This window comes from Halichoerus grypus, chromosome 8 (assembly GCF_964656455.1).
Source record: "Halichoerus grypus chromosome 8, mHalGry1.hap1.1, whole genome shotgun sequence".
Classification (NCBI taxonomy): Eukaryota; Metazoa; Chordata; class Mammalia; order Carnivora; family Phocidae; genus Halichoerus; species Halichoerus grypus.
In genome coordinates this window covers 76,017,121-76,043,548 of record NC_135719.1, presented here as the reverse complement: position 1 = coordinate 76,043,548, position 26,428 = coordinate 76,017,121, and the positions used below count along the sequence as shown (strand labels likewise).

Below are 26,428 nucleotides of genomic sequence, written 5' to 3'. Positions count from 1 at the left end.
GATAAATACCATCATACATTTCAAAATGCAGGGTAGTGCTATTCCCAATTGAGAGCCACTGCTACAATGAATCAAATCAATAAAACTTAAGAAGGAAAAATTAGACAAATATGTCATAAGAAGTGTTTAGAGATTTTAAAAAAGCAATACTGTAAAGTATTATAAAAGGAAAGTTTTAAATAAAGGTAATTTCAAAAGATCCTGTCCTTTTCAATATCTAACAAAAAGTTTAGAAACCATATTATTTATTTCTAAAAGTGGGTGCTAGGTACCTTACATATATTTTATATATAATTCTTTGTGTTGATTTAGTATGTAAAATAACTAAAAAATATTACCTAAGATGCAAAAAGAAAAAAGGCACAGAACCTTATCATTATGTACACACACGCTTTCAAAACTACAGATCGCCATACCGTCTTCAATGACACGCCCTTTATCATCCAGCATGCCCTGGATTTCACAGCCTCTCACATAAACCAGGCCAATCTGTTCAATAAAAGGTCTCCTCCGGTCAAACTTAGTACCATAAGGTTTTGTGGGCCGTACAGTAATTAAAAAACATACATCATGCTTACGAAGACCTGGTAAAACATAAAGACATTTTCACTTATTAGAATATCATTGTTTTTAGTCCTTTGATGGCAAATTCTCATCCTCTTTAAGAGATATAAGAAACATGTAAAATACCAGAGGTGATCAATGATTATATTTGCATTGTAATATAATTATGGGTTTTCCTATAATCTTTAAAATTCAATGTTTGACAGGAATAATTAAAGTGAAAACTTCTCTTTATATTAAAATTATAAACTTTTATGCCATGAATACATTACTGAATAAGCCCTCCAAGTCATGTTACAGCTCCAAAATTGGATGCTCATAATTCTTATTTTTAGCATTCTTAATAACTAACTGAAAATATGGTTGGCATATAATCCATCTATATCATATTCAGCAGGTTTCTAACATCAGTTTAAACTATCCATCACTATCAGTCCAACAACAGTCTAACTGCATTCCCTGAAAGAGGTCAACTCAAGAATAATTCATCAAAGCACAAAAGCATTGTTTACCGATATCATATTGAGAACATGGTTGAATATACATAGTTTCATTTGGCAAATAAAAATTTTATTAAGTAAATGTCCAGAAATAGGAAACTTGTACCAAAGTCCATAGCTTCTCAGTCATTAGACCCAATACTGGACTCAACTGGATCCCCAGCTCTATTATAAGTAGAGACATGGGAAGACAAGGGACATAAATTTAGATCACATATCCATGTAATGTCTTATCACTTAATCTTCATTGCTTTCCTGATTTGTTTTGTTAGCCACTGTAGGACATAAATGCAAACTTAAATAGTCTGCTTGCTCATAACCGTGGTAATAAGATATACAACTAAATCAAATCAGCAATGTCAGTGTGTAGCTAACAGTATTGGGACCATTCTGGTTTGTCTTAATATGGACTGGGGTTTAAGTGTGCTAGCAATAATTGCTCTGATTCATAATAATGACTTTATTGTTTACTTCCCAACAAATTAGAAGCAGGAGAAGCAACGAGAACTACTACACCAAGGCAGATCATTTCACTGTGGGACATCTCAGATCTACATTAAAAAAACCCTTATGTAACAGTGAGCTCAACTATTTTCTCCCTTCAACCATTTGTATCCACTCCATCCTGGCTGTGCCTTCTGGAGCAGAATCCAGCATTTCTGTGTCCTTAATTCAGTTTCCTTAATTTTAAATGGGGAAATGGAGAAGATATGGGCCTGAACGTCATACCTTTTTGAAGGAACAAGAAGAATGTTTTATATATTTAGCTTAAACTCTTCAAAACTATTGTTTCTACAGGACAATATTCATTACTACTTCCAGAACCTCCCTCTCATTTTTTGCCTCCATTTTCTATTTAGTTACTCCATCTGTGATCAACACAGGGAGTGAATTTTGGCTCTGGCCTCCCAGAAAACACTTTTCTCCCCACCATGCCCCATATTATGAATCACTTGTTCCACAATACCCTACTGTTCCCTCTCTTGCCCATCAAAATTTATCCATTACATTTCTCATTCTATCAGAGGCCTATGTTTAAAAGGATGAAAGGGAAAAAAAAGACTGTTTAATGTCCTTCTGATAGAAGTCTCCAAAGTAATGAAGGAAAGGAGTTTAGGTAACTGTGTAAAACAGTGTTTATTTTAATACTTTCTTAAATGCCAAAGGTAGTAAGTATAAAACCTTCTCCGGCAACTTAATGTCTCTCTTAAGATTTAGCAACAATAAAGATATACAGTACTCTAGATGTGTAACGCACTAGATTAGATTGGAACTCTTCTGAAGGATCCAGGAATCATAGAAACAATCTGTCACAAACTACACCCACTACAGTGGCCATTTGTTAAACATGTGGCCAGCTTTGCTGCTGGATTCCTTCAGAATTACTGGATAAACGTATCATATAGTCCCTCTGGTTATAAACAGCTATACTGGGAGCAATAATTTCTGACAACTGACCCATTCAGGGACTATCCCTTTCCTTCTGGCATGCCAAGAAGGTGGAAGGAGATAAAATCTACCGGCTACTGTTTCTCACAACAGGACAGCAAGTAAGAGCTCTCACAGACAGCTGGGAGAAAAATATAAAAGTGCCACTTAAAAATTAGGTCATGTGTCAGTTCTGGCACAGGTGTTATCAATGTTTTCAGTCTTTACTTGGCTTAGTAACTCTGAACAAATCTGCCTCTAAATAAAATTCCTTGTGACACAAAACTCCTGCCCCTAAAATCTTGCCTAGGAAATAACAGGGGAAATAACTCATCTAATTTCTCTGCATCTATTATTTATCCTTGAATACACTTAATATCACTAATTCTTTACCTAACTTCCTCCCTTTGGTACAAATAGTTAAACTATTATTATTTCTTTCTGAGATGTTTTATGAGATCCCCTTAAATTCCTTTTGAGTTTGTCTAATTTTGATTTTGTATCTTTATTTTCCAGCAACTGTATGCATCCCTATTCTCTTCACTTTGGTGACTTTTCTCTCTTAAAAACACCAATTTTCTTTACTACCTCTGCATGTGTGCAGGTTATGTGTGGGTTTTCCTCCCTTTCTTTAGTGAATAGTAATATTTTGATTCTTTTTATACTGATCCTACAAATTCATAAATATTGTCTTACTAAATTTGGGATTTAAAGAGGTCCTCTCAGCTTTGCAAACTGCAATTTTCAAAATACTGTGATGATATGCATGCTATTTTATACTTTTTACTAAAGTATTAAGACATTTAATTGTTCTTGTATGTTCCTTGATATTTTTACTACTAGTAATTATAAAGACAATTTTTAAAGATAAATTTCATAAACGTTTAGAAAGGTAATGCTTAGTAAAAGTGCTTTGCCAATTTTCTATACACTAAAAAGGCAAAAATGTAACTTAATTTTTTGAAATACAAAATTACCTTCCCATTCATCTTTGATGTGATCTCTGACATTCAGATTGATGGTAACATCCGCACGAACTCGGGTTGGCCAGTTTTCACCTATGTTGGGCTTGGCAACCTCAACTACAGTGAAAGCCACGATAGGCTGGGCCATTCGTGCCCAACCACCAAACACTACACCACCATACTCAGATTGCCTGAAAACCAAAGAAGTGCATGATTACTCAAACAAAAAAATGACTTTTCCCCAACTTCTGGTCAAGTAAAATTAGTAAGGAGGAACACATATTTAGCTACTAAGCCCTGACATTAGTAACTCTTATTAATAAACTTAAAACAAAAAACAAAACAAACCAAAAAAACAAAGTCCCAATATATAAGGAATATACTCAGTAGAATGAACAGGCAAATATGGTCCAGTAAAGAAAGGGAAGTAGAGAAGAGTATCTCCCCCCCCCACACACAGGAAAAAAAAAGGTAACCCTATATACAGAGAGCAGAGGCATTTGGTCAAAGAACAATCTATCCCAGGGCTCCTGGGTGGCTCAGATGGTTAAGCGTCTGCCTTCGGCTCAGGTCATAATCTCCGGGGTTCTGGGATTGAGGCCCTCATTGGGCTCCGCATCAGGCTCCCGGCTCAGCGGGGGGTCTGCTTCTCCCTCTCACTCTGTGCTCTCTCAAATGAATAAATAAAATCTTAAAAAAATAATCTATAATAATAATAATAATAACAGAGTAATCTAGATTATAATAATGTAACAATAATTCTTATCCTTTTCCTCTCTTCATCAAGATAGTCTCAACTCCTTATATTTTATGTATTTCGATATTTCTATAAGCTGTTTTAGAATAAGCTGGAATTTTAAAAATTAAACCAACAAATGATAATATCTATGCAAATGCTTGCTTTAGGGCATAATATTTAAATCATTTAAAAGATACTGCCATGGATTGGGGGTAAAGATAATCAAGCTAGTTGTAATAACCAGAATCACTAACATTCAAATACCCATTCATTCTTCTTATGTTAGTCTAACTGGTGCTCTAGATTTTACATTGTTATCCGGGAAATCTATAACGTAAATACTGCAGCAGCACTCCGAAACTGGAAAGTACTGCCAAAAATGACATACTTACACAGATAAAGAAAAGCTACCCCCCAGGTAAAGGCTTTGTGTTATAAGAAAAAAACTGTAGAACTTCACAACATCAAAGAGTGAAACTAATTAAAATAAAAGTTCTGCATCCAGTGACTTGCTTAGTACAGGGAGTTTCTAAAAGGTTTTATCTTGTGTCTAAACCCTTTTGTAATAACTATTACCTCCTCCATTTTTTACACTTTTACCACAGTATAGCTTACATACCATAAAATTCATTCACTGTAAATGCACAATTCAATGATGTTTTAGTAAATGTGCAGAGTTGTGCGTCCATCACCACAATCTGAGAACACTTCCATCCTATGCATAAAAGATCCCTCTCATTTGACTATAGTCAATCCTGTTACTACCCCCAGGCAACCACTAATCTCTTCTCCCCAACTGTTTTTTCTTCCCTTATAAAATCTACCTGCAACATGAAGGATTAAAAAGGACAGATTTCTGCCCCTCATAAATACTTTCTCCCTTACGTTGCTCAGTGGTTTCAGCAGCCTGAATACATGATCGTTAGTACCAAGCATTGAGTAAAATTTATGCCCCGACTTTTCCACCTTCAGCACACAAGAAACAGATAGAAGCCTGGCCTCTTTTTAGATCTCATTATTTTTAAAAGCCTTCAGTGATGGGCAATTAGGAATGAAAATCTAGAAAAATTTATATCACAAGTTAACTCCCAAAAGTGACATTTTCTTTCCCTTAGCAGAAAATAATGTAAGTTAAAAAAAATGTCCTTTATTAATAGACCATAGAACTCTTAAGTATTTTTGCTTTATTTGGCATTTAAGTAAAATATAAGTGAATTCTATTTGATAAACTGCTAGTTAATAAATCCCTAGTTTGCAAAATGGCCAAAATTAGGTCCAGAATATGAGCATGTAAACCCAAGGTTAACCATAAACTGAAAGGAAGCTTTCTGATCAAGCACACCCTGGGGGTCCAAACAGTGGGCAATAATTCCAGCAAAACTGTGGGCAGGGATGATCAGCCAGCGAGTATACAAACCTCACAGTGCTAGCCTGCCTACTGACTCAACTGATTATTAAGTCAAAAATATTTTATGTTATGTTTTATAGTCTCACCCAGAATAACTTTTCACATAATAACTAATTAAAAAATAGAACTGTGTATGAAATAAAATGTGGAAGTGAAAAAAATAGATCATAATCATAGTGTCCATGTAGCTCTCTGTAATTAGTAAGGAGAGAAGCCTGGAAGATACCTGAATCTGTTCACATTCAAAAACTGTTAAGCTTTTCATACAGAATGCAGTATAATTGTATGTGTATGCATAGTGTGACCAGAATATAATAAAAATCCATTTTATAAGAATTTTACTAGTTTATAGTCACTTGTGATATATAACTTACCCTCATCAATTCTATACGTAGAATGAAATAGTGAATGAAGGGCATTTATCTCATGTCTAAATCAGTCATGTCTAAAAAGCAAAACGGACCTTCACAAATCTCATAATGCAGAGCTGCCTACAATAACTAGAATGAAAGTCTTTTCTTAGCTAAAAGAATTCCAGACATGAGCTAGCAAGTGGGGAGTTGAGTTTAAGCAGAAGACTTCCTCAAATAAAGAGACCTACTCAACTGGCCCCCAAAGTAAATCCTGATGGTTTAGTCAAGGTAATCTATGGAGGGAGGACCAGGGAAGACTTTGCAATGTTCGATTCCATGTGATGCTCAGCAATGCTCCTCATCTCTTGCCAGGTTCCTGGGAGAGGCTAACTGAAATACTGGCGACAGCCACAAGAGCAGCTGGGGTAGTAGAAGACCTCCTTATCATAAGCTCCCAGGACTTGAACTGCTGTCCTAGTAAAGGCCCGCTGGTCAGCCCATACCGTCCCTCTTTACCCTTTTGCTAATGTCCACCCTACTCTCCCCTCTACATTTCTCCCCCCACCATCCTCCAAGAATGAAGACCTCTCCTCCCTTATCCCCAGTCCCCCAGCACCACACCCAAGTACCCAGATACATATTTTATGTTTTAGCACTTTTGGTATACTCTAATCCACATTAGAGAATTTCTCAAAGAGTAAATATCTCATATTTTGGAGGGCATCTTCACGCCAGGCATACTATTTCTAAATACACTTATGAGGTTTCTGACAGAGGTTATGTCAGTCACTGTTTGCACCTCTTCATCATAAGTGGAACCAATTTACTAACCATGGCTTCATTCTGCTGACACTATCCTCGATGTCCTGCCTAATTTCGTAAGTTGATTCTAAGCGGAAGAGATTAAAATTCCTTAAGAGGTAATCATGAAGAGTCAAAAACTGCAAATTCAACTTGGGAAGAGCAAGACAACCTGAAAAAGAAAACAGCATCCACATTTGAATTATTCTTTTAATCAGACAGCTGTGCTATGTATAAAGAAATGCACTACAAATTTGGTTAAGGGTTTAATTTAATGATGTCTGAAATATAGCATATTTGATAAGGTTCTATTTTTATTTTCACACAGAAATTGAAAAACCAAGTTAACAAATGCTATCCATTAAGAGTTGGGAAGGAAGGATAAATCTCATTAATACATATAACCGTGCATCAATGATTCAGATACAAACAGGCTTCTCAAAAGTATCTGAAGATACTTACAATTAATATAGTCTCAAGTAGTTTAAAAATTCTTCCTTTACCCCCTCACTTATATTTGGCAAAGCTTGAAGTAAACAGTGACCATAAACTAAGCCCATGACAAATTTACCATGAAAGCTAATTAGTTAGTATATTACAACATATTAATCTATCTCCAATGAGCACTATTGTGCTCTGAATCTCTGCCTTTTGGCTAGACTTTAAGGATAAGGTATTCGTTGTATACTATTCCTGGAGTTACTTCCCTTCTCTGACTATATTAATGAACAATATTCTTTCTAATATCTTCACTAACTGCTCTTTCCCTTGGATAATAAGTGAATAAGCACTTGGCTACAATACCAAAAAGGTTAAAAAAAAAAAAAAAAGAACCTCAAAGTAAACACATTTTACTGGAAAATCATAATATTTTCATCATCTGTATCCATTCTTACCAAATGGCAAAGAATATCAATGCAAAAAAAAATTTCACATCATTTATGTTAGATTCTGATTTATAATCTAACTCAGTATCTTTCAGGCCAGAGGCTGAGGGAAAGTGTCTCTTTAGACAGCATAATTTTATTAAAAAAAAAAAGAATTAAAATGTGACTATTTTGCAACTGTCACTGAATTAACAAATCTAGCCATTAAGCAGCAATGGCTACTTATATCACACACACACACACACAAACAACCAGACATTCTGTGCATCTGATGAAAGAATACAGCACCACCAAGAATCCTGCCAGAGAGAAAACCTCAGCCTGACCAAGCCTCTGCATTCAGCTGCCAATCTGCAAGAAAAATAAAGAGCAGAGAGACATACCCAACTATACACTGAGTAGTCAGAAAAAACTAGACTGTGGGAAACTATACAGATCAAACAATTCGGGTTCTTCAAAAGAAAAGGAAGGGATACAGAGGGCATTTGTGAAGTAAAAGACATTTTAAAAACGTACAAGATTGACTATCACGCATGGATGCACAAGTAGGTGATAAAACTATGAAGGAATATATAGTGATTGCTATAGAAGTCAAGAAATGGTTACTTTCAGGTGGAGGGAGAAGCAGTAACTAGGAAGGAGCTTACGGGAGGGTTCTGGGATAGCTAATAAGGTGGTTATTTCCCTTATAATAATTTGTTAAGCCCTGTATTTATGTTGTGTGGCTTTCTATATTTGTGTTTATTTTCTTAAAAAGGCTCAAAATGAGGGCATAAAATTTTACAAGGATTTTCTTTACAATTCTTAACTATATCTTTTTAAATATCTGTACCAATTTCACACTTATTTTCTCTTCTTGGGAGCTAGAAGCAGTCTGCATAAGCATTCAGTATTAGCTTTGATCTTTGCCTATTTATGAGCATAGATATTGAGCCCCTAAAACACAGTGCCATCCATGGTCCCTCAAGAACAATGGCATCACATAGCCAAATATCTGAAGACAGCTTTATTACAGTTAAACCATTTGGCAACTAATATTGTTCTGAAATACTTTCCTTAACCTTCATTAATTGCAGGTGGGAAAGAAGAACAATATTTTATATGCTAAGCAAGTGTGTTTTAAACTCAGAGCAGCATCACTGGATAGCACCAAAAGCTAGATGAAAGACTATGTACATATTTAAGGACACATAAGCTCTGTACTGACAAGACAAAATACTAAGTGATATTTGCCTTTTAGGAACTGATTAGACAAAGAGTTAGATGTCATACATACATGGTCATAAATGCTTTTAGCATGAACAAATTAGAAAAGTGAAAAAACAAGGCATTGACCTTTGTAAGAATAAAAAAAATATGAAGACTGCCTATTCCGAAATCTAGCACAATTTTGGTGCACTGGCTTTACTGAAGTTATGGATACGACTTCAGGATACGACTCTGAAATATCCGTTTTTCTTTTAAATAAATTACCACTGGTGATGTCTTTAAAATAGCCAAACTTCTCATAATGATGCCATTGTTCAAAAAATTTCCTTAATTTTTTTTTTAAATATGCCTTCAAAATATGTCAGAATGTACTTCAGCATATACTCAATTGTGACAAATTCTCATCCTTAGTGGATGAACAAAAGCATCTAGGAACAAATCTGTTGAAACAGATAAGTAAACCAGGGAATAACTATTTTTAATCAAAATGAAGGGTTTATTATTAACTACTGACAATTTTTGGTGGTCATTAGCTGGCTTAACAAGGAATTCAAAAGAACTTCTAAAAAAGGCTTTGAAAAATAATACACTACCAAACAAAGCCTTTTACAGCGACATAATGAGAGCTATACTTCCTTCACTATTAGGTCTCCTTAAAACATAGTTTTATGCTTACGGTCATATTTTATAAAGGATAATATATGTATATGATATATATATCTCATCCTAATATATGTATACATGTGCACATCTGAGCATGTGTGTGCAGCACGCATGCACAGCACACACACACACACACACACACATTAGGGCATGGTTAAATTTAATAAAAATCCTTAATACTACGCATTCAAAATACTGAATAGTTTCCAGCTTTAAAATTGAACTTCAGGGTACCAGAAAATTATCCTAATGCATGTAACAGATAGGAGTATTTTCAGTTACATATGATAAATTCTAAACTAAATTTCATGGTACACCTGAATCCTGTACTTCTCTGCCATACCTTCCCCAGAATAGTACTCAGTTGGGACAATATTTTCATCCCATATGATTTTCTCAGTTGGATACAAAGGCATCTGGTTCAACTGCTGAATCTGAGAAATTCGACGTTCATGACGAGATACCTAAAAGAAACAGATCATGCAGAAAGTTAGAAGCATCTTTTCTTAATCAAAATAATTTATGGAGAAATTCACCATAAAGTATGGATTGAGAAGTTTCATGTCTTTCAGTTATGGTACCACTTAATAAGAGGGTTTTTTCCCTTTTTCCATTTTCTCCATAAGTCAAAGATGAGAGAGGCACCAATTATGATGGGCTTTGGAATCAGGCAGATCAACACCAAGTACCTCTAATTTATGAGCTATGTAAAAACTGGGCACGTTCCTTTAACTTCCCTGATCTTAGCTTCTTTTTCAGTAAAACAGATAAAAAACTCACCTCTCAGGTTTCTTATGAAAATGAAACGGAATACTGTAAAACAGCATCAAAGTGCCTGGCACATGCCAAGACCTTAAAAACCATAGCACTTAATATTCACCGATGTTAAGCCCTAAGTCCTAGATTATAGTTTTCATTCTACTACTAATTAAACAATATGGAAAATTTTGTTTATTAAAAACCTGGGGGCACCTGGGTGGCTCAGCTGGTTAAGTGTCTGACTCTTGGGTTCAACTCAGGTCGTGATCTTCAGGTCAGGAGATAGAACTCAGCACTGGGCTCCACACTCAGCGCGGAGTCTGCTTCCCCTGTCCTGCTGCCCGCCCCCCCACCTCACTCAGGCTGTTTCTTGCTCTCTGAAATAAATAAATAAATCTTTTTAAACACACACACACACACAGACACACACACACCTGGCCTCAGTTTTCCTTGTAAAATGAGAGTTGGCCTTTATGACCTCTATGTAGATTTCCATTGTTAATATTATAGTCATCTATCTCTAACAGAAATAAGCTTGTTACCTAATTAACATGTTAAAAAGATACATGTGGAAAATGTGTCACGTTCTCTTCAGTACAGAGAGTATTATTTTAGGAAAGAAAATAGTGTGATATCATCTAAACAATATGCATATTTCAACTTCTTTATCATAATTCAGATATTAGAAGAATCCAAAGCCTAAGGAAATCCTTTAGGAGAGAGAGGAAATGAAAGATAATGCCGTAGCACTATAAATTTTTAAAACTGTTTTCTTTTTGGCAAAAATATTTAAATTTCATGGATGAATCTTAGCTGTAAGACTGTAAAAGGCACAGGATCTGCTTTATACTTAAACCTATTTTCCATTAGAAAGAGTCCTTAAAAAAATCCTCATTTCTTTGTATAGAAGGATTTATTATTAATCCCCAAACCTGACTTATGAGAAAAGATTTCATGTTGTCAGAAAATAGGACAAGGAAGTTTTAGAAAGCACTTATAGTCAGAAATAATGAAAAGGCAAAGATGGTGACCTAAGACATACATTTCACACAAGTAAGCATATCAATAAAAAAGTATTTTCCATACTTGAATTAAGTTAAAACTCCAAGAATATCTCTCCAACTGGCACTTAAACATCTGTCATCAGGCTTAAAACACCTGCTACCAATAGCTTCTGGTTACTATCCCCAAAACTAGCATCATCTTCTCTATAGTAAGAGACTGTATTTTACACCCTATATTAAAAGTATGAGCTTGGAATATAAATCACAAAACTGTGTACCTATTATGGTTCCATACATGTAAAAAATGCATATACACACCCACACAGTTTATGTTTGTAGAGATATAAAAAACGAACTAAAAACAAAAAAATTAAAACAAGGTATTTTTTTTTACTCATGCAACTGGCAGAAATTGGGATGACTCATTAACATCCAATGCTGCTTAAGGAGACACACTCTAATACACTGTTGGTAGGAACATACATCTTTCAGAGGATAATTCGGCGGAATCTTATCTTTTAAATAAGCACATGCTTCAATCAAATAATTTCACTTCTAGGTACCGCTCCTAAATGTCCACACATATGCACAAACAGGCATGTGCCAGGACCACATCATTATTTATAAAAGTGAACACTGCAAACAGCTTAAATATTCAGAGTGGGGATATAATTACTCATGCATTTTATGAATTATTTTTCTAAAGCTAAAAATAAAATATTCCTATTCCTCAATTTTTCTGTGGACCTAAAACTGCACTAAAAAAATAAATAAATAAAACCTTACCAAAAAAAAAAAAAAACCTTACCAAAAAAGTATTAAAGTCCATTATTTCCCAAAATGACTGAAAAACCCGTTAGAATTCTTAAACCACCAAGTCAGTGATAACTTTTCTAAATATTCCTCAGTTTTCTAATGATAAAGGTATGCCTTAATATTCAAGGTACCATATTTAAATAACTTTTAAAATAAATGGTTAGATAAATATGAATGCATATGTATTACCTGTGTCTGTGTAACTATGACCTCTAAAAGGCAGGAATGGTGTCAATTATCAATGTATCCCTAATGCCTGAATCCAGTGCCTGACACAGAAGCTGCTCATTAATGTTTGCATGGACTGAATTCACGCCATGAAGCAGTTTTAAAAGGTTAAAGACTTAAGAAAAGAAATCTAATAGATAAGAAATCTGACAAAATCATATGATGATGTAACTGTGAAACAGGTAGCAATGACCTACTTAACCTTTAGCCCAGGAAAAAATTTGTATCAACCCACGTCTTTAAGAAAGGGAAAATTTAAAGAACATTAATATTTACCAGCAATTCTAGAAGAAATTCTTTATCAAAAGTTGTGTCTTCATTTTTAGGAAGAGTTGGTAACAAGCAGAGGTATGATGCCACCTGGTGGAGCGTATTTGAACTGCAGAATAAGGAATATTCGGATCAGAGTATCTTATTAACTTACTTTATTTTTGAAACACACAATTTCACAGATGGTTTAAAAAATTTTACCTAGCAAATATAACCCTATGAAACTGCAGCAGATAAAAAAAATCAGCAATGAAAGTTAACCCCCTTAATGCAGGTTCTCAAAGGTCTTCTGCAAAACCCCTGTGGGTCCCTGAGACCTATTTCTAGAAAGTCTGCAAGAACGGTATTTTTTTCTATTAATACTAAGACATTATTTGTTTTTTCCACTATCTTTACATACACAGTGAAAAGCAATGGTGGGTAAAACTGCTGGCATGGGTGAAGGCGGTGGTACCAACCAGGGCTATAAGGAGCCATAGCATTCCTTACTGCCACATGCAGAAGGGGGAAAAAAGCCACTTTCATTTAAGAATGCCCTTAATGAAGTAGCAAAATTAATTTATTAATTGAAATTAAATTGCTACTTAAAATTATTAATATAATTCAATTTGGACTCTTGAATATCTGTTTTTTAAAAATTCTGTGTGAAAAGATAGGAAGTACACATTTTCCACACAATTTTTACTTCAAAGAACTAATGACAAACTATGGTTATTCAAACTTGAATAAATGGCAAAAAATTTTCAAATCTGAACAAAATAAACCAATAACTCTAAGGAAAACAACTGATAGTATTTGTTGCCAAAGATAAAATTGGAATTTCCAAGTGAAAAACTGGAATTCTGGAAAACGTGCATTCACCACCATGAGCTGAACAGCTTTCCATTACTTAAATATAGTTTCATCACCCTCGCCAAATGCCCTCACACACTCTATCCCAGTCCCTGGTAACCAGTAACCTGTTTTTGATCTCTACAATTTTGCTTGTCCCAGAAGGTCATATATAAATGGAATCATACATTATATAGCCTTTTGATACTGGTTACTTTCATTTAGCATAATGCAACTAAAATTCACCCATGTGCATTTGTAATTGGTTCCTTTTTACTGCTGAGCAGTATTCCATTACAAAGATGTAGCACAATGTGTTTATTCACTCACCAGTTGAAGGGTATCTGTTTTGGACAACTATAAAGCCACTATACAAATTTCCCCACAGATTTTTGTGTGAACATAAATTTTCATTTGGGTATATCTATGAGAACACTAGATTGTATAGTAAATGCATGTTTAACTACAAGAAACGGTCACATTTTTCCGAAGAGGCACTACCATTTTGAATTCCCACCAGCAATGTGCGAGAATTCCAGCTGTTCCACATCCTTGTCAAAAGTCAATACAGAGCATGTTTTTTAACAATTCTAATAGACATGTAATGGTATCTCATTAGGATTTAAACTTGCATTTCTCTAATAACTAATGATGCTAAACATCTTTCTGTGGCTTACTGAAATGTATCATCTTTGGTGAAGTATCTGTTCAAATCTTTAGCTATTTTTTTTTTTTTTAAGATTTTATTTATTTATTTATTTAATTGATGAGAGAGAGAGAGAGAGACAGTGAGAGAGGGAACACAAGCAGGGGGAGTGGGAGAGGGAGAAGTAGGCTTCCCGCAGAGCAGGGAGCCCTATGTGGGGCTCGATCCCAGGACCCTGGGATCATGACCTGAGTCAAAGGCAGCCGGCTCAACCAACTGAGCCACCCAGGAGCCCCTCTTTAGCTATTTTTAAATTGTTTTCTTATTATTGAGTTCTGAGACTTCCGGATACCAGTCCATCATCAGATATGTGTTCAGTCAATATTTTCTCCCAGCCTGGGGTTGTATTTACATTCTGTTAACAATGTCTTTCAAATAGTAAAAGTTTTAAATTTTGATAAAGTCCAATTTATCAATTTCTTTTCTTTATGGATTGTGCTTTGGAAATCTATGGAAATCTTTGCACAAACCATAATCACAAAATTTTCTCCTATATGTCCTATTAGTTCTGGTTCTGATAAGTATGTCTGTGATTCATTTCGAGTTAGTTTGTGTACATGATGTGAAGTATGTGTCAAGTTTCATACTTTGCATATAGACGTCCAACTGTTTCACCACCGTTGTTGAAAAGATTATCCTTTCTTCAGTGAGTTGCTTTGGCATCTTAGTCAGAAATCAACTAAGATATATGTCTAGTCTATTTCTGAACTCTACTCTGTTCCAGTGATCTATATGTCTATATGTCCTTTATTCAATACCACAATGTCTTGATTACTGTTGCTATACAGGCAGTCTTGAAATTAGGTAGTGGGAAAACTTCAACTTTGTTCTTTTTCAAAATGGTTTTGGCTAGTCTCTTTGTCCTTCTATATTAATTTTTGAATAAGCTTGTCAATTTTTAGAAAATATCCTGCTGGGATTCTGAATTATACCTACAGATCAATTTGGGCAGAATTCATACCTTAATTGAGTCCTCTCATCCATAAGCAAGGCAAATGTCTCCATTTCTAAAATTAATTCACTTTAGTTGCACAGACTTCCTTAATATGGTTTCAGATACCACATTGAAACCAACATTTAAGAAACTTCCACTTGTCAAGTTGTGATATGGTATCAAAGAAAAATATTCACAATTATTTGAAAAGGCTATTAAAATATACTTCCCTTTTGCATAAGGGAATTTCTTCATTTACTTCAACCAAAACAGTATCTCACAATAAATGAAATACAGAAGCAGATCTACAAATCCAACTGTCTCTGATTAAGCCAGACATTAAAGAGATTTGCAGGGGAGGAGTTAAAATGGTGGAGGAGTAGGAGGACCCTAAGCTTGTCTCATCCCTTGAACACAGCTAGATAGTTATCAAATCATTCTGAACGCCCAAGAAATCAATTGGAGGTCTGAGAGAACAAAAACTAGTCTACAAGTAGGAAAGCGACCACCTTTTGGAAGGAGTCCCAGAAGATGAAGAGAGAGAAAAAGGGACAGAAGGTTTATTTGAACAAATTATAGCTGAAAACTTCCCCAATCTGGGAAAGGACACAGACACCAAAATCCAAGAAGCACAGAGAAATCCCATTAAATTCAACAAAAGTCAACTATCGCCAAGGCATAGCATAGTCAAATTCGCAAAATACATAGACAAGGAAAGAATCCTGAAAGGAGCAAGGGAAAAAAAAAAGCCCTTAAACTACAAGGTTAGACAGATCAGATTCACAGCAGATCTGTCCACAGAAACTTGGTGAGCCAGAAAGAAGTGGCAGGATGTATTCAATGTGCTGAATGGGAAAAAATGCAGCCAAGAATTCTTTATACAGCAAGGCTGTCATTCAGAATAGAAGGAGAGATAAAAAGAGTTTCCCGGGCAAACAAAAACTAAAGGAATTCATGACCACTAAACCAGCCCTGCAAGAAATTTTAAGGGGCCTCTTTGAGTGGAGAAAAAAAGACCAAAAGCAACAAACACTAGAAAGGACCAGAGAACATCACCAGAAACACCAACTCTACAGGTAACACAATGGCACTAGATTCACATCTCTTAACAATCACTCTGAATGTAAATGGACTAAATGCTCCAATCAAAAGACATAAGGTATCAGAATGGATTTAAAAAAAAACAACAACAACAAGATTCATCTATATGCTGCCTACAAGAGACTCATTTTAGACCTGAAGACATCTGCAGATTGAAAGTAAGGGGATGGAGAACCATCTATCATGCTAACAGACATCAAAAGAAAGCTGGAGTAGCCATACTTAAATCAGACAAACTAGATTTTAAAACAAAGTCTGTAACAAGAGAGGAAGAAGGGCATTATATCATAATTAAGGGGTATATCCATCAAGAAGATCTAACAATTGTAAATATTTATGCCCCCAACTTGGGAGCACGCAAATATATAAATCAATTAATAATAAACATAAAGAGTTTCCTCAAAAAGTTGAAAATAGAGCTACCCTACAACCCAGCAACTGCACTCCTAGGGATTTACCCCAAAGATACAAATGTAGTGATCTGACCCCAGTGTCCATAGCAGCAATGTCTACAATAGCCAAACTATGGAAAGAGCCCAGATGTCCATAGACAAATGAATGGATAAAGAAGATGCGGTATATATATATATAATATATACATATACACACAATGGAATGTTACTCAGCCAACTAAAAAATGAAATCTTGCCATTTGCAACGACGTGGATGGAATTAGAGGGTATTATGCTAAGCAAATAAGTCAATCAGAGAAAGACAATTATCATATGATCTCACTCATATGGAATTTAAGAAACAAACAGAGGATCATAGGGGAAGAGAGGGAAAAATAAAACAAGGTGAAATCAGAGAGGGAGACAAACCATAAGTGACTCTTAATCATAGGAAAAAAACTGAGGGTTGCTGGAGGTGAGGGGGGTGGGGGGATGGGGTAACTGGGTGATGGACATTAAGTAGGGCACATGATGTAATGAGCAGTGGGTATTATATAAGACTGATGTATCACTGACCTCTATCTCTGAAACCAATAATACATTATATGTTAATTAAATTTAAATTTTAAGAAATGAAATAAAAAAATAATAAACATAAAGAAAATCATTGATAATAATACAATAATAGTAGGGGATTTTAACACCCCACTTACAGCAATGGACAGATCATCTACAGAAAATCAACAAGGAAACAATGGCTTTGAATGACACAATGGACTGGATGGACTTAACAGATATATTCAGAACATTTCATCCTAAAGCAGCAGTATACACATTCTTTTTGAGTGTACATGGAACATTCTCTAGAACAGATCACATACTGGGTCACTCAAAAAGTACAAAAAGATCGTGATTATATCAAGCATAGTTTCAAACCACAACACTATGAAACTTGGAAGTCAACCATAAGAAAAAATTTGGAAAGACCTCAAATACATGGAGGTTAAAGAACATCCTACTAAAAATGAGTGGGTTAACCAGGAAATTAAAGAAGAATGAAAAAAACACATGGAAGCAAATGAAAATGAAAACACAACAGTCCAAAACCTTTGGGATGCAGCAAAGGCAGTCCTAAGAGCGAAGTATATAGCAATATAGGCCTTCCTCAAGAAGCAAAAGTCTCAAATACACAACTTAACCTTACACCTAAAAGAAATAGAAAAGGAACAGCAAATAAAGTCTAAAGCCAGCAGAAGAAGGGAAATAATAAAGATTAGAGCAGAAATAAATGATATAGAAACAAAAAACCCAGTAGAACAGATTAACAAAACTAAGAGAGGGTTGACAGAATTAATAAAACTGATAAATCCCTAGCCAGATTTATCAAGAAGAAAAGAGGAAGGACCCAAACAGATAAAATCACAAATGAAAGAAGAGAGATCACAACCAATACCATAGAAATACAATTATAAGAGAATACTATGAAAAATATGCTAACTGGGCAATCTAGAAGAAATGGACACTCCTAGAAACTTACAAACTATCAAAACTGAAACAGGAACAAATAGAAAATTTGAACAGACCCATAACCAGCCAAAAAATTGAATCAGTAATCAAAAATCTCCCAACAAAGTCGTGGGCCAGATAGCTTCCCATGGGAATTCCACCAGACATTTAAAGAAGAGTCAATACCTATTCTTCTCAAACTGTTCCAAAAAATAGAAATGGAAGGAAAGCTTCCAAACTCATTCTACAAATCCAGTATTACCTTGATTCCAAAACCAAAGACCCCACTAGAAAGGAGAATTACAGGCCAATATCCCTGATGAACATGGATGCGAAAATTCTCAATAAAATACTAGCAAATCGAATTCAATAGTACATTAAAAGAATAATTCACCACAATCAAGTGGGATTTATTCCTGGGCTGCAAGGGTGGTTCAGTATTTGCAAATCAATCAATGTGATACACCACATTAATGAAAGGATAAGAACCATATGATCCTGTCAATAGATGCAGAAAAAGCATTTGACAAAATAAAATTTTTTTATCCATTCTTGATAAAAACCCTCAACAAAGTAGGGATAGTTGGAACATATCTCAACATCATAAAGGCCACATACAAAAGACCCACAGCTAATATCATCCTCAATAGGGAGAAACTGGGAGCCCTTTCCCTACAGTCAGGAATAAGACAAGGATGTCCACTCTTACCATTACTATTTAACATAGTACTGGAAGTTTCAGCCTCAGGAATCAGATAACAAAAAGAAATAAAAGGCATCCAAATCAGCAAGGAGGAAGTCAAACTTTCACTATTTGCAGATGCCATATTCTATGTAGAAAACTCAAAAGATGCCACCAAAAAATTGCTAGAACTAATACATGAATTCAGCAAAGTCACAGGATATAAAATCAATGTGCAGAAACTTGTTGCATTTCTATTCACTAATAATGAAGCAGCAGAAAAAGAAATCAAGGAATTGATCCCATTTGTAATTGCATTGGAAACAATAAGATATCTAGAGATAAACCTAACTAAAGAAAGAGGTAAAAGATCTGTACTCTGAAAACTACAGAACACTTATGAAAGAAACTGAAAAGGACACAAAGAAATGGAAAAGCATTCCATGCTCATGGGTTAGAAGAACAAACATTGTTAAAATGTCTATATTACCCAAAGCAATCCACACATCTAATACAATCCCTATCAAAATACCACCAGCATTTTTCACAGACCTAGAACAAACAATCCTAAAATCTGTATGGAACCACAAAAGATCCCAAATAGCCAAAGCAATCCTGAAAAAGAAAAACAACTGGAGGCATCACGATTCCAGATTTCAAGCTCTATTACAAAACTGCAGTCATCAAAACAGTATGGTACTGGCACAAAACAAACACACAGATCAATGGAACAGAACAGAAAACCCAGAAATGGACCCACACCTATATGGGGAACTAATCTTCAACAAAGCAGGGAAGAATATCCAATGGAAAAAAGAGGGTCTCTTCAACAAATGGTGTTGGGAAAACTGGACAGCAACATGCAGAAGAATGAAACTGGACCACTTTCTTACACCACACACAAAAATAAATTGAAAATGGTGAAAGACCTAAATGTGGGACAGGAAACCATCAAAGTCCTAGGGGAGAGCACAGGCAGAAACCTATTGGTTGTAGCAACTTCTTACTTCACGCTGTTGGAGGCAAGGGAAACAAAAGCAATTATGAACTACTGGGACTTGATCCAAGATAAAAAGCTTTTGCAGTACAGCGAAGAAAACAATCAACAAAACTAAAAGGCAGCCTACAGAATGAGAGAAGATATTTGTAAATGACATCTGATAAAGGGTTAGTATCTAAAATCTATAAAGAATCTATTAAACTCAACACCCAAAAAAACAAATAATCCAGTTGAGAAATGGGAAGAAGACACTTTTCCAAAGAAGACATCCAGATGGCTAATAGACGCATGAAAAAAATGCTCAGTATCACTCATCATCAGGGAAATAAAAATCAAAACCATGATGAGATACCACCTCACACCTGTCAGAAAGGTTAAAATTAACAATACAAGAAACAACAGGTATTAGTGAGGATGCAGAGAAAGGGGAACCCTCTTGCACTGCTGGTGGGAATGCAAACTGATGCAGCCATTCTGGAGGACAGTTGGGAGGTTCCTCAAAAAGTTAAAAACAGAACTACCCTACGATCCAGCAATTGCACTACTAGGTATTTACACAAAGGATACAAAGATACAGGTTTGAAGGGGTACATGCACCCCAATGTTTATTGCAGCATTATCAACAACAGCCAAACTATGGAGAGAGCCCAAATATCCACTGACTGATGAATAAAGAAGAGGTGGTATGTATATACAATGGAATATTATTCAGCCATCAGAAAGAATGAAATCTCGCCATTCACAACAGTGTGGATAGAGCTAGAGTATATTATGCTAAGTGAAACAGAGAAAGACAAATACCATATGATTTCATTCATATGTGGAATTTAAGAAAGAAAACAGATGAACATATGGGAACGGGGAAAAAAAATGAGAGAGGGAAGCAAACCATAAGAAGACTCTTAACGATAGAGAACAAACTGAGGGTCAATGGAAGGAGATGGGTGGGGGATGGGCTAAATGGGTGATGGGCATTAGAGAGGGCACTTGCTGTGATGAGCACTGGGTGTTGCATGTAGGTAATGAATCACTGAATTCTACTTTAGAGACCAATATTACACTGTATGTTAACTAAAATTTAAATTAAAAAAAAAATTTGCAAAAATGCAAAACAATGCCACTCCCCACTATATATTTTTTTAATTTTGGACAATACATTTTTCATTAACACTACATATGCTAACATATAATAGGCTTTTAATTGATTTTAATAAAGTATTTAAAAATTTTCCAGTTTTAATTTCTAATATAGTGAACATAATGGCTATAATCCACATTAAAAAAGTTTTTTAGCATCCTCAATAATTTACAAGAGTATAAAGGAGCATTATGGGCAAAAATAAATTCCCCATATGGATTATGCAGCTAAACTGAACATAAAAAAAAAAAATCTATGGAAGTGTTTTAAAATATAATATTTTATAATCTTATGGTGATGAAGGCCTTCTACATAAACCATTTGTTACTGTTATAAAAATGACTGACAGGATTAAAAATTTAAAACATTCGTAATAACAAAATACACCAAAACAAAGTTTAAAAGTGAGAAACTGAGACAAAATAACTGCAACACAAACTAGACAAAATATCAGAGCATGCAAAATAAATAAAGGTTTCTTTAAAAAAAATCAGTACAAGCGATGAAATACAAAATAGCAAAAGATAACAAGAAAGTTACAGAGGAAATGCAAATGGCCAGGAAAAATAGAAAGATGCTTAATTCCCCCAAGATAATCACAGAATGCAAAGTTAAACAATGGGGGTTCTTTTATTCTTGGATCAGCAATAATCTCTCTACCTACTTGGTAGAGAAAGAAATAAATCCTCATATGCTGTTGGTATAATCGATATTCCTTCGAGTCAATTATACTGCTTCTGGGAATCAGTACCAAGAATTTTTATATAGATATAGAAACAATGTTGTTCATTACTGAATTGTTAGTAATGGCCAAAAATTTAGAAGGTAAAGATGTGTCAACAGTAGAGTGATTAAAAAATAGTATAGTTGACCTGTCCAATGGAACTTTATGCAGTTCATTAAGAGAATGAAACAGATTTTTGTGTTATTTTAAGAGTCATTATTAAATCTTAAGAAAATCAACAACCAAACCAACTTTCAATTTGAAACCAAATTTGTTTCATTTTAAATAGTCAATGAACTAAATATAATTTCTCCCAAGAATTAAGGACAATGGGGAGATAACAACACAGTTTAAAGTTAGACTGCCTAGGTTTGAAATTGGGATCCTAGCTCTGCCACTTACCTGCTATTTGATCTAGGCAAATGACTTAACAAATCTGTGTCTCAGTGACCTTATTTCTAAAACGGTACCTACTCCTCACACAAATGAATGTCTTGAGGACTATTTACACACTTGGTAAGTGCCTACCATGTACTATAAATGTCTTACTACCATTTTCAAAGAAGTGTATTAGCTAAGTGTCAAAGAATATTAGTAATTTCATAAATTTTGAACACACAAAAATTTTTCTCATATTCTAATATCACATATGAACATTTACTGGTTTCTGTTTTATATTATGATTGATGGGATACCAGTTTTATGTTCTATTCTAAGAAAAATATATGATTTAGGAAAAATGTTTAAGTTATGAAAAATATAAATTTTGCCCCCCAAAACAGAAGATCAATAATTATATCTAAGTGACTTAAAGATGCCAACTGCTAGAGAGGAGCACTAGTTTTAGCTGTCAACAGAGTGGTGCAACAAGTTACATTACTTAGTAGTGCAAAATGATTAAAAGCAAAAAGAAAATTAAAATTCAGTTTTCCTTTCATGTCGACTTACCTGAGAGGTCCAAAAAGCTTGACCAAAGATTCCCGAGTATCTACTTCTGCCACATTTGAGAGGGCAAAATCATAGAGTTCAGGGAAATGTGCAAAAGCAGCTCTCTAGAAAAGAGAATAAAATCAGTAACTAATGCCTACATATTAATACAATCAACTACAATTTATATACTACATAATAAAAATAATATTTAAAAAATATTAATGCACTTCTCTTTCTTATGCTTCTCATATGTGACCTCTGCCTTATTTAGCCAGAAGCATTCAATACAATGGGAAAAAACTAAAATTATTCCAGCAGGATTGCAAAAACAGAGTCAATGTTCAGTTTTATATTTCTAATGCTGTATTTTGAAGATACATGAAAACAGCCACGAAAGCCTTAGCTTCACTGACAGGAAGGGAAAGAAAAATAAAACAAAACACTTTATTATGAAGAACTGGCGCAACAAAACTAAAAGAAAGTTCCAAGGGAAATTCCCACTGGAGAGATAGCTTGAGGGAGAATTCAAAAGCACAGTGGTTTGTGCTTTTACTTTGGAACTCTGGAAAGAAAGGACCTCTCAGGGTAACACCCCCAACCAACCATGGGGTAAGCTGTAAGAAAACAAAAATAGCAGCATTACAGTGACTGGGTAAGAGTGTATAAGGTAGTCTTCCTTAATGTCCACGTGGCACAGAGAAGATGCAGATATTTTCATGTGCCTCATAGTAGATGGCACCACAAGTTGCCAAGGTTATTGGTGAGCATGCCATGAGATTACTACAGGTAATAGCAAAACGACCCTGCAACCCAAGCCTCAGTGAGTTGTTTAAGCTAGGAAATGAATGAGAGTCAGCTCTCAGGAGAACTCTAGTACCACCAAGAGCAAGGCTGGAACCTCATCAGCAAGGAGATAGCCAAGCTCCTCGTGAACCATCATCATGCCTTGCCTGGTGCCAAGAGAGCAGACCACATGCCACACGAGCCGTGGTCACTTCAACGGCAGAAGCAGGACAAACACACTACTGCTCTGAGAAGAGCAGGAAAAGACATTTGAGCCAGGACTCTGTGCAGATCACTCCTCTTCCAAAATGATGAGGCTATCATAGTGCCTCCACATATCCAGATGCCATTCTGGGAAAGAAGAGGGAGAGCAGTGTCCTTGAGAGATAGTGGAATTGATTATGAAAGACAATTTGAACTTAAGTTTGACTGAGTCTTTACCCAAAAAGACTCTTTAAAACAGAAAGAACTGAATTTCTTCAAAGTGACAAATAAAAGCCACCAGAAAGAGTAAGAGCAGGATGAGATCAGTAATAGAAAACAAAAGGTACTTTGTTGACATTGCTGAGCTGTATTGGCAAATTTCAGTCCCATTATGGTTGTTTATTTTTAAAATGTACAAAATGCTCACACATACTTTGTCAATATATTGGAATGGTCTTTCATAAAATAAAAATGGTAAGTATATGCATCAAATTGGCCCAGTAACTGATAGAAAATTTGACTGTCAAATATCAGTATTGTGATTCTCAAGACTGAAGAGAGCCATTTTTTCCCCATGGATTCATTAGAATTAGCAATATTTAAAAAGTTCAATATGAAAACATCATTAAATTAGTACTTTCCTCTATCTGTACTACACAAAACTAAATTATTTGTGACCCAACTTGATGGAGCAGAAGCATAGGCTGCACTGCATTTCAGTTACCTGTAGAGAAGTAATTCTGTCATAGTGAATTGTGGTCATCTCATTCTCTGTCAGAGCATTTCCAGTCTGGTCGTTAATCTCAAAACCAGTATAGAACTTAAGCATGTCCAAAAGCTGAAAGGATACATTTACATTACTAAACTGTGTGAACATAAGAACAAGAAACCAGGAACAAAAACTACTATAAAGAATAAACAAGTCCATATAACTTCTCAGAGGTGCTGAAAAACTCTGGAATGTAAACACTGCAACAAACACTTTAGAACATATCCTAACATGTTATTTTTGTAAGAATAAAGTATGAGTCTAGTGAATAAATTATTAAAGTCTATTTCATAGACATGGTCTACTTCTACAGAGAGGAACTTAAACTGTAATCCCAATAATGAACAGACATTAAGGATCTAAGGAAGTCAAACACTAATGGAAAAAAACTACATCACTGCAAATTTATAGAACTAGACCAGTAGGGGGAACCCATGAGGTCCTTTGCTTATGCCACTTAATACAGAATTTTCTGAATGAAGGTTTTGGAATTCATAATTAAAGATACTCTCCTCTGTGTACTGCTTCTATTAGGGAAAAGCAGCAAGGTGAGGAAAGCTAAGATATTTATTCCTCTCATCAGTCTCCATGGCCATCAAGCCCTTTGTTTGGCCTAGTTACTGCTGCTAATGAAGGCCTGTTTTCCCTTCCTAGCAATGGCATCAAGAATCTACCGGCTGCATTCACCCCAAATCTGTATTATTCTTAATTCTAATCTATGGAAGATCAGATATGAGAATTTTAATATGTTGTAATGTATGTGGCAAATCACTAGACAGAAATTTAATAAGAGAATGAGAAAAAATATAGATACAAGATAAAAAAATTCTTGGGGCGCCTGGGTGCCGCAGTCGGTTAAGCGTCCGACTCTTGGTTTAGGCTCAAGTCATGATCTCAGGGTCGTGAGACTGAGCCCCAAGTGGGGCTCTGCGCTCAGTGGGGAGTCTGCTTGAGATTCTCTCTCTCCCTTTCCCCAGCTTGCACACTCTAAATTAAAAAAAAAAGAAAAAAAGATAAGCGAATTCTTTTTTTTTTTTTTTAAAGATTTTATTTATTTATTTGAGACAGAGAGAATGAGAGAGAGAGCACATGAGAGGGGGGAGGGTCAGAGGGAGAAGCAGACTCCCTGCCGAGCAGGGAGCCCGATGCGGGACTCGATCCTGGGACTCCAGGATCATGACCTGAGCCGAAGGCAGTCGCTTAACCAACTGAGCCACCCAGGCGCCCAAGATAAGCGAATTCTTAAAAAGAATATGTAAACACATAAAAATTGTATTTCCAAGTATGATCTCATTGAAAGGCAAGTGTTAGAAGTTTGTTAGAAGACTTTCCTCCTGAAAAGGAGATGTGAAACAAGAAATGTGAAACACTAATACGTCTTTCTACCCAAGGCAGCAAATGAGCACTTCCATGCTATCAACTGTCTCTGTCACCACCATCTTATGGAAAGACAGCCATGATATTAGGGCATAGTTCTCTTGAAATTAATGCTTATCATCTATTGTATTCCACAGTGGTTACTAACATAAAATATATGAGTATGTGGGACTACATTGCCAAGATCATAATTTAGTCCAATAATAAAATCACATATGATTAACAAAAGTTCTTAATCATTCACTTTCTATATTAAGACTTGATTTTACTTTAAAATGACTAATTAGGAATTTATATTATTCAATTCAATATTTAGCAAAATTTCCTTTATATCATCCACTGGTATTAGTTTCATGGCAAAAAAAAAAAGATCAATTTAGAAATGAAAACTGTATGTAACAGTTCAGATCTATCAATGCTCACCTGGGAAAAAAGATGGCCATCCTCTTCCCTATGAACAAGATTGGAAAGGTAACAGTGAACCAAAAGGTGGGAGTCATCCAGGATGGTATTAAACCAGCGCCTTGTGGGGAGTAGGGCCTAGAAAAAATAAACATGGCACTAAGTCTGTATGATCTCTGCAGCTAGAGGTAAAATCTACTAATTTGCTCAGAAGTGTCAATCACATACAAGGTACCCTCTAGTCTCCCAAAAGTCACGGTGCACAAAGCAAGGGGTCTGGTCAATGCCATAAGTAAAGTCAGTGGCAATGTTTAAAAATAAAATCTAGCACTGAAGAAATTTCACACATATATAG

The 26,428-nt window shown here is 35.3% G+C and overlaps 1 protein-coding gene across 1 annotated transcript in view; it reads right to left on the bottom strand.

Moving 5' to 3' along the window:
* AQR (aquarius intron-binding spliceosomal factor) overlaps positions 1 to 26,428 on the bottom strand; it is a 111,529-nt gene that overhangs the window by 38,001 nt on the left and 47,100 nt on the right. Inside the window, exons 12-19 of the mRNA XM_036109142.2 lie at positions 26,095 to 26,211; positions 24,250 to 24,363; positions 22,557 to 22,660; positions 12,601 to 12,703; positions 9,861 to 9,981; positions 6,789 to 6,930; positions 3,470 to 3,648; positions 417 to 584 (exon numbers count right to left, since the gene is read on the bottom strand). Coding sequence (XP_035965035.1) covers positions 417 to 584; positions 3,470 to 3,648; positions 6,789 to 6,930; positions 9,861 to 9,981; positions 12,601 to 12,703; positions 22,557 to 22,660; positions 24,250 to 24,363; positions 26,095 to 26,211 — 1,048 coding nt within the window. The remainder of the gene's footprint in view (positions 1 to 416; positions 585 to 3,469; positions 3,649 to 6,788; positions 6,931 to 9,860; positions 9,982 to 12,600; positions 12,704 to 22,556; positions 22,661 to 24,249; positions 24,364 to 26,094; positions 26,212 to 26,428) is intronic.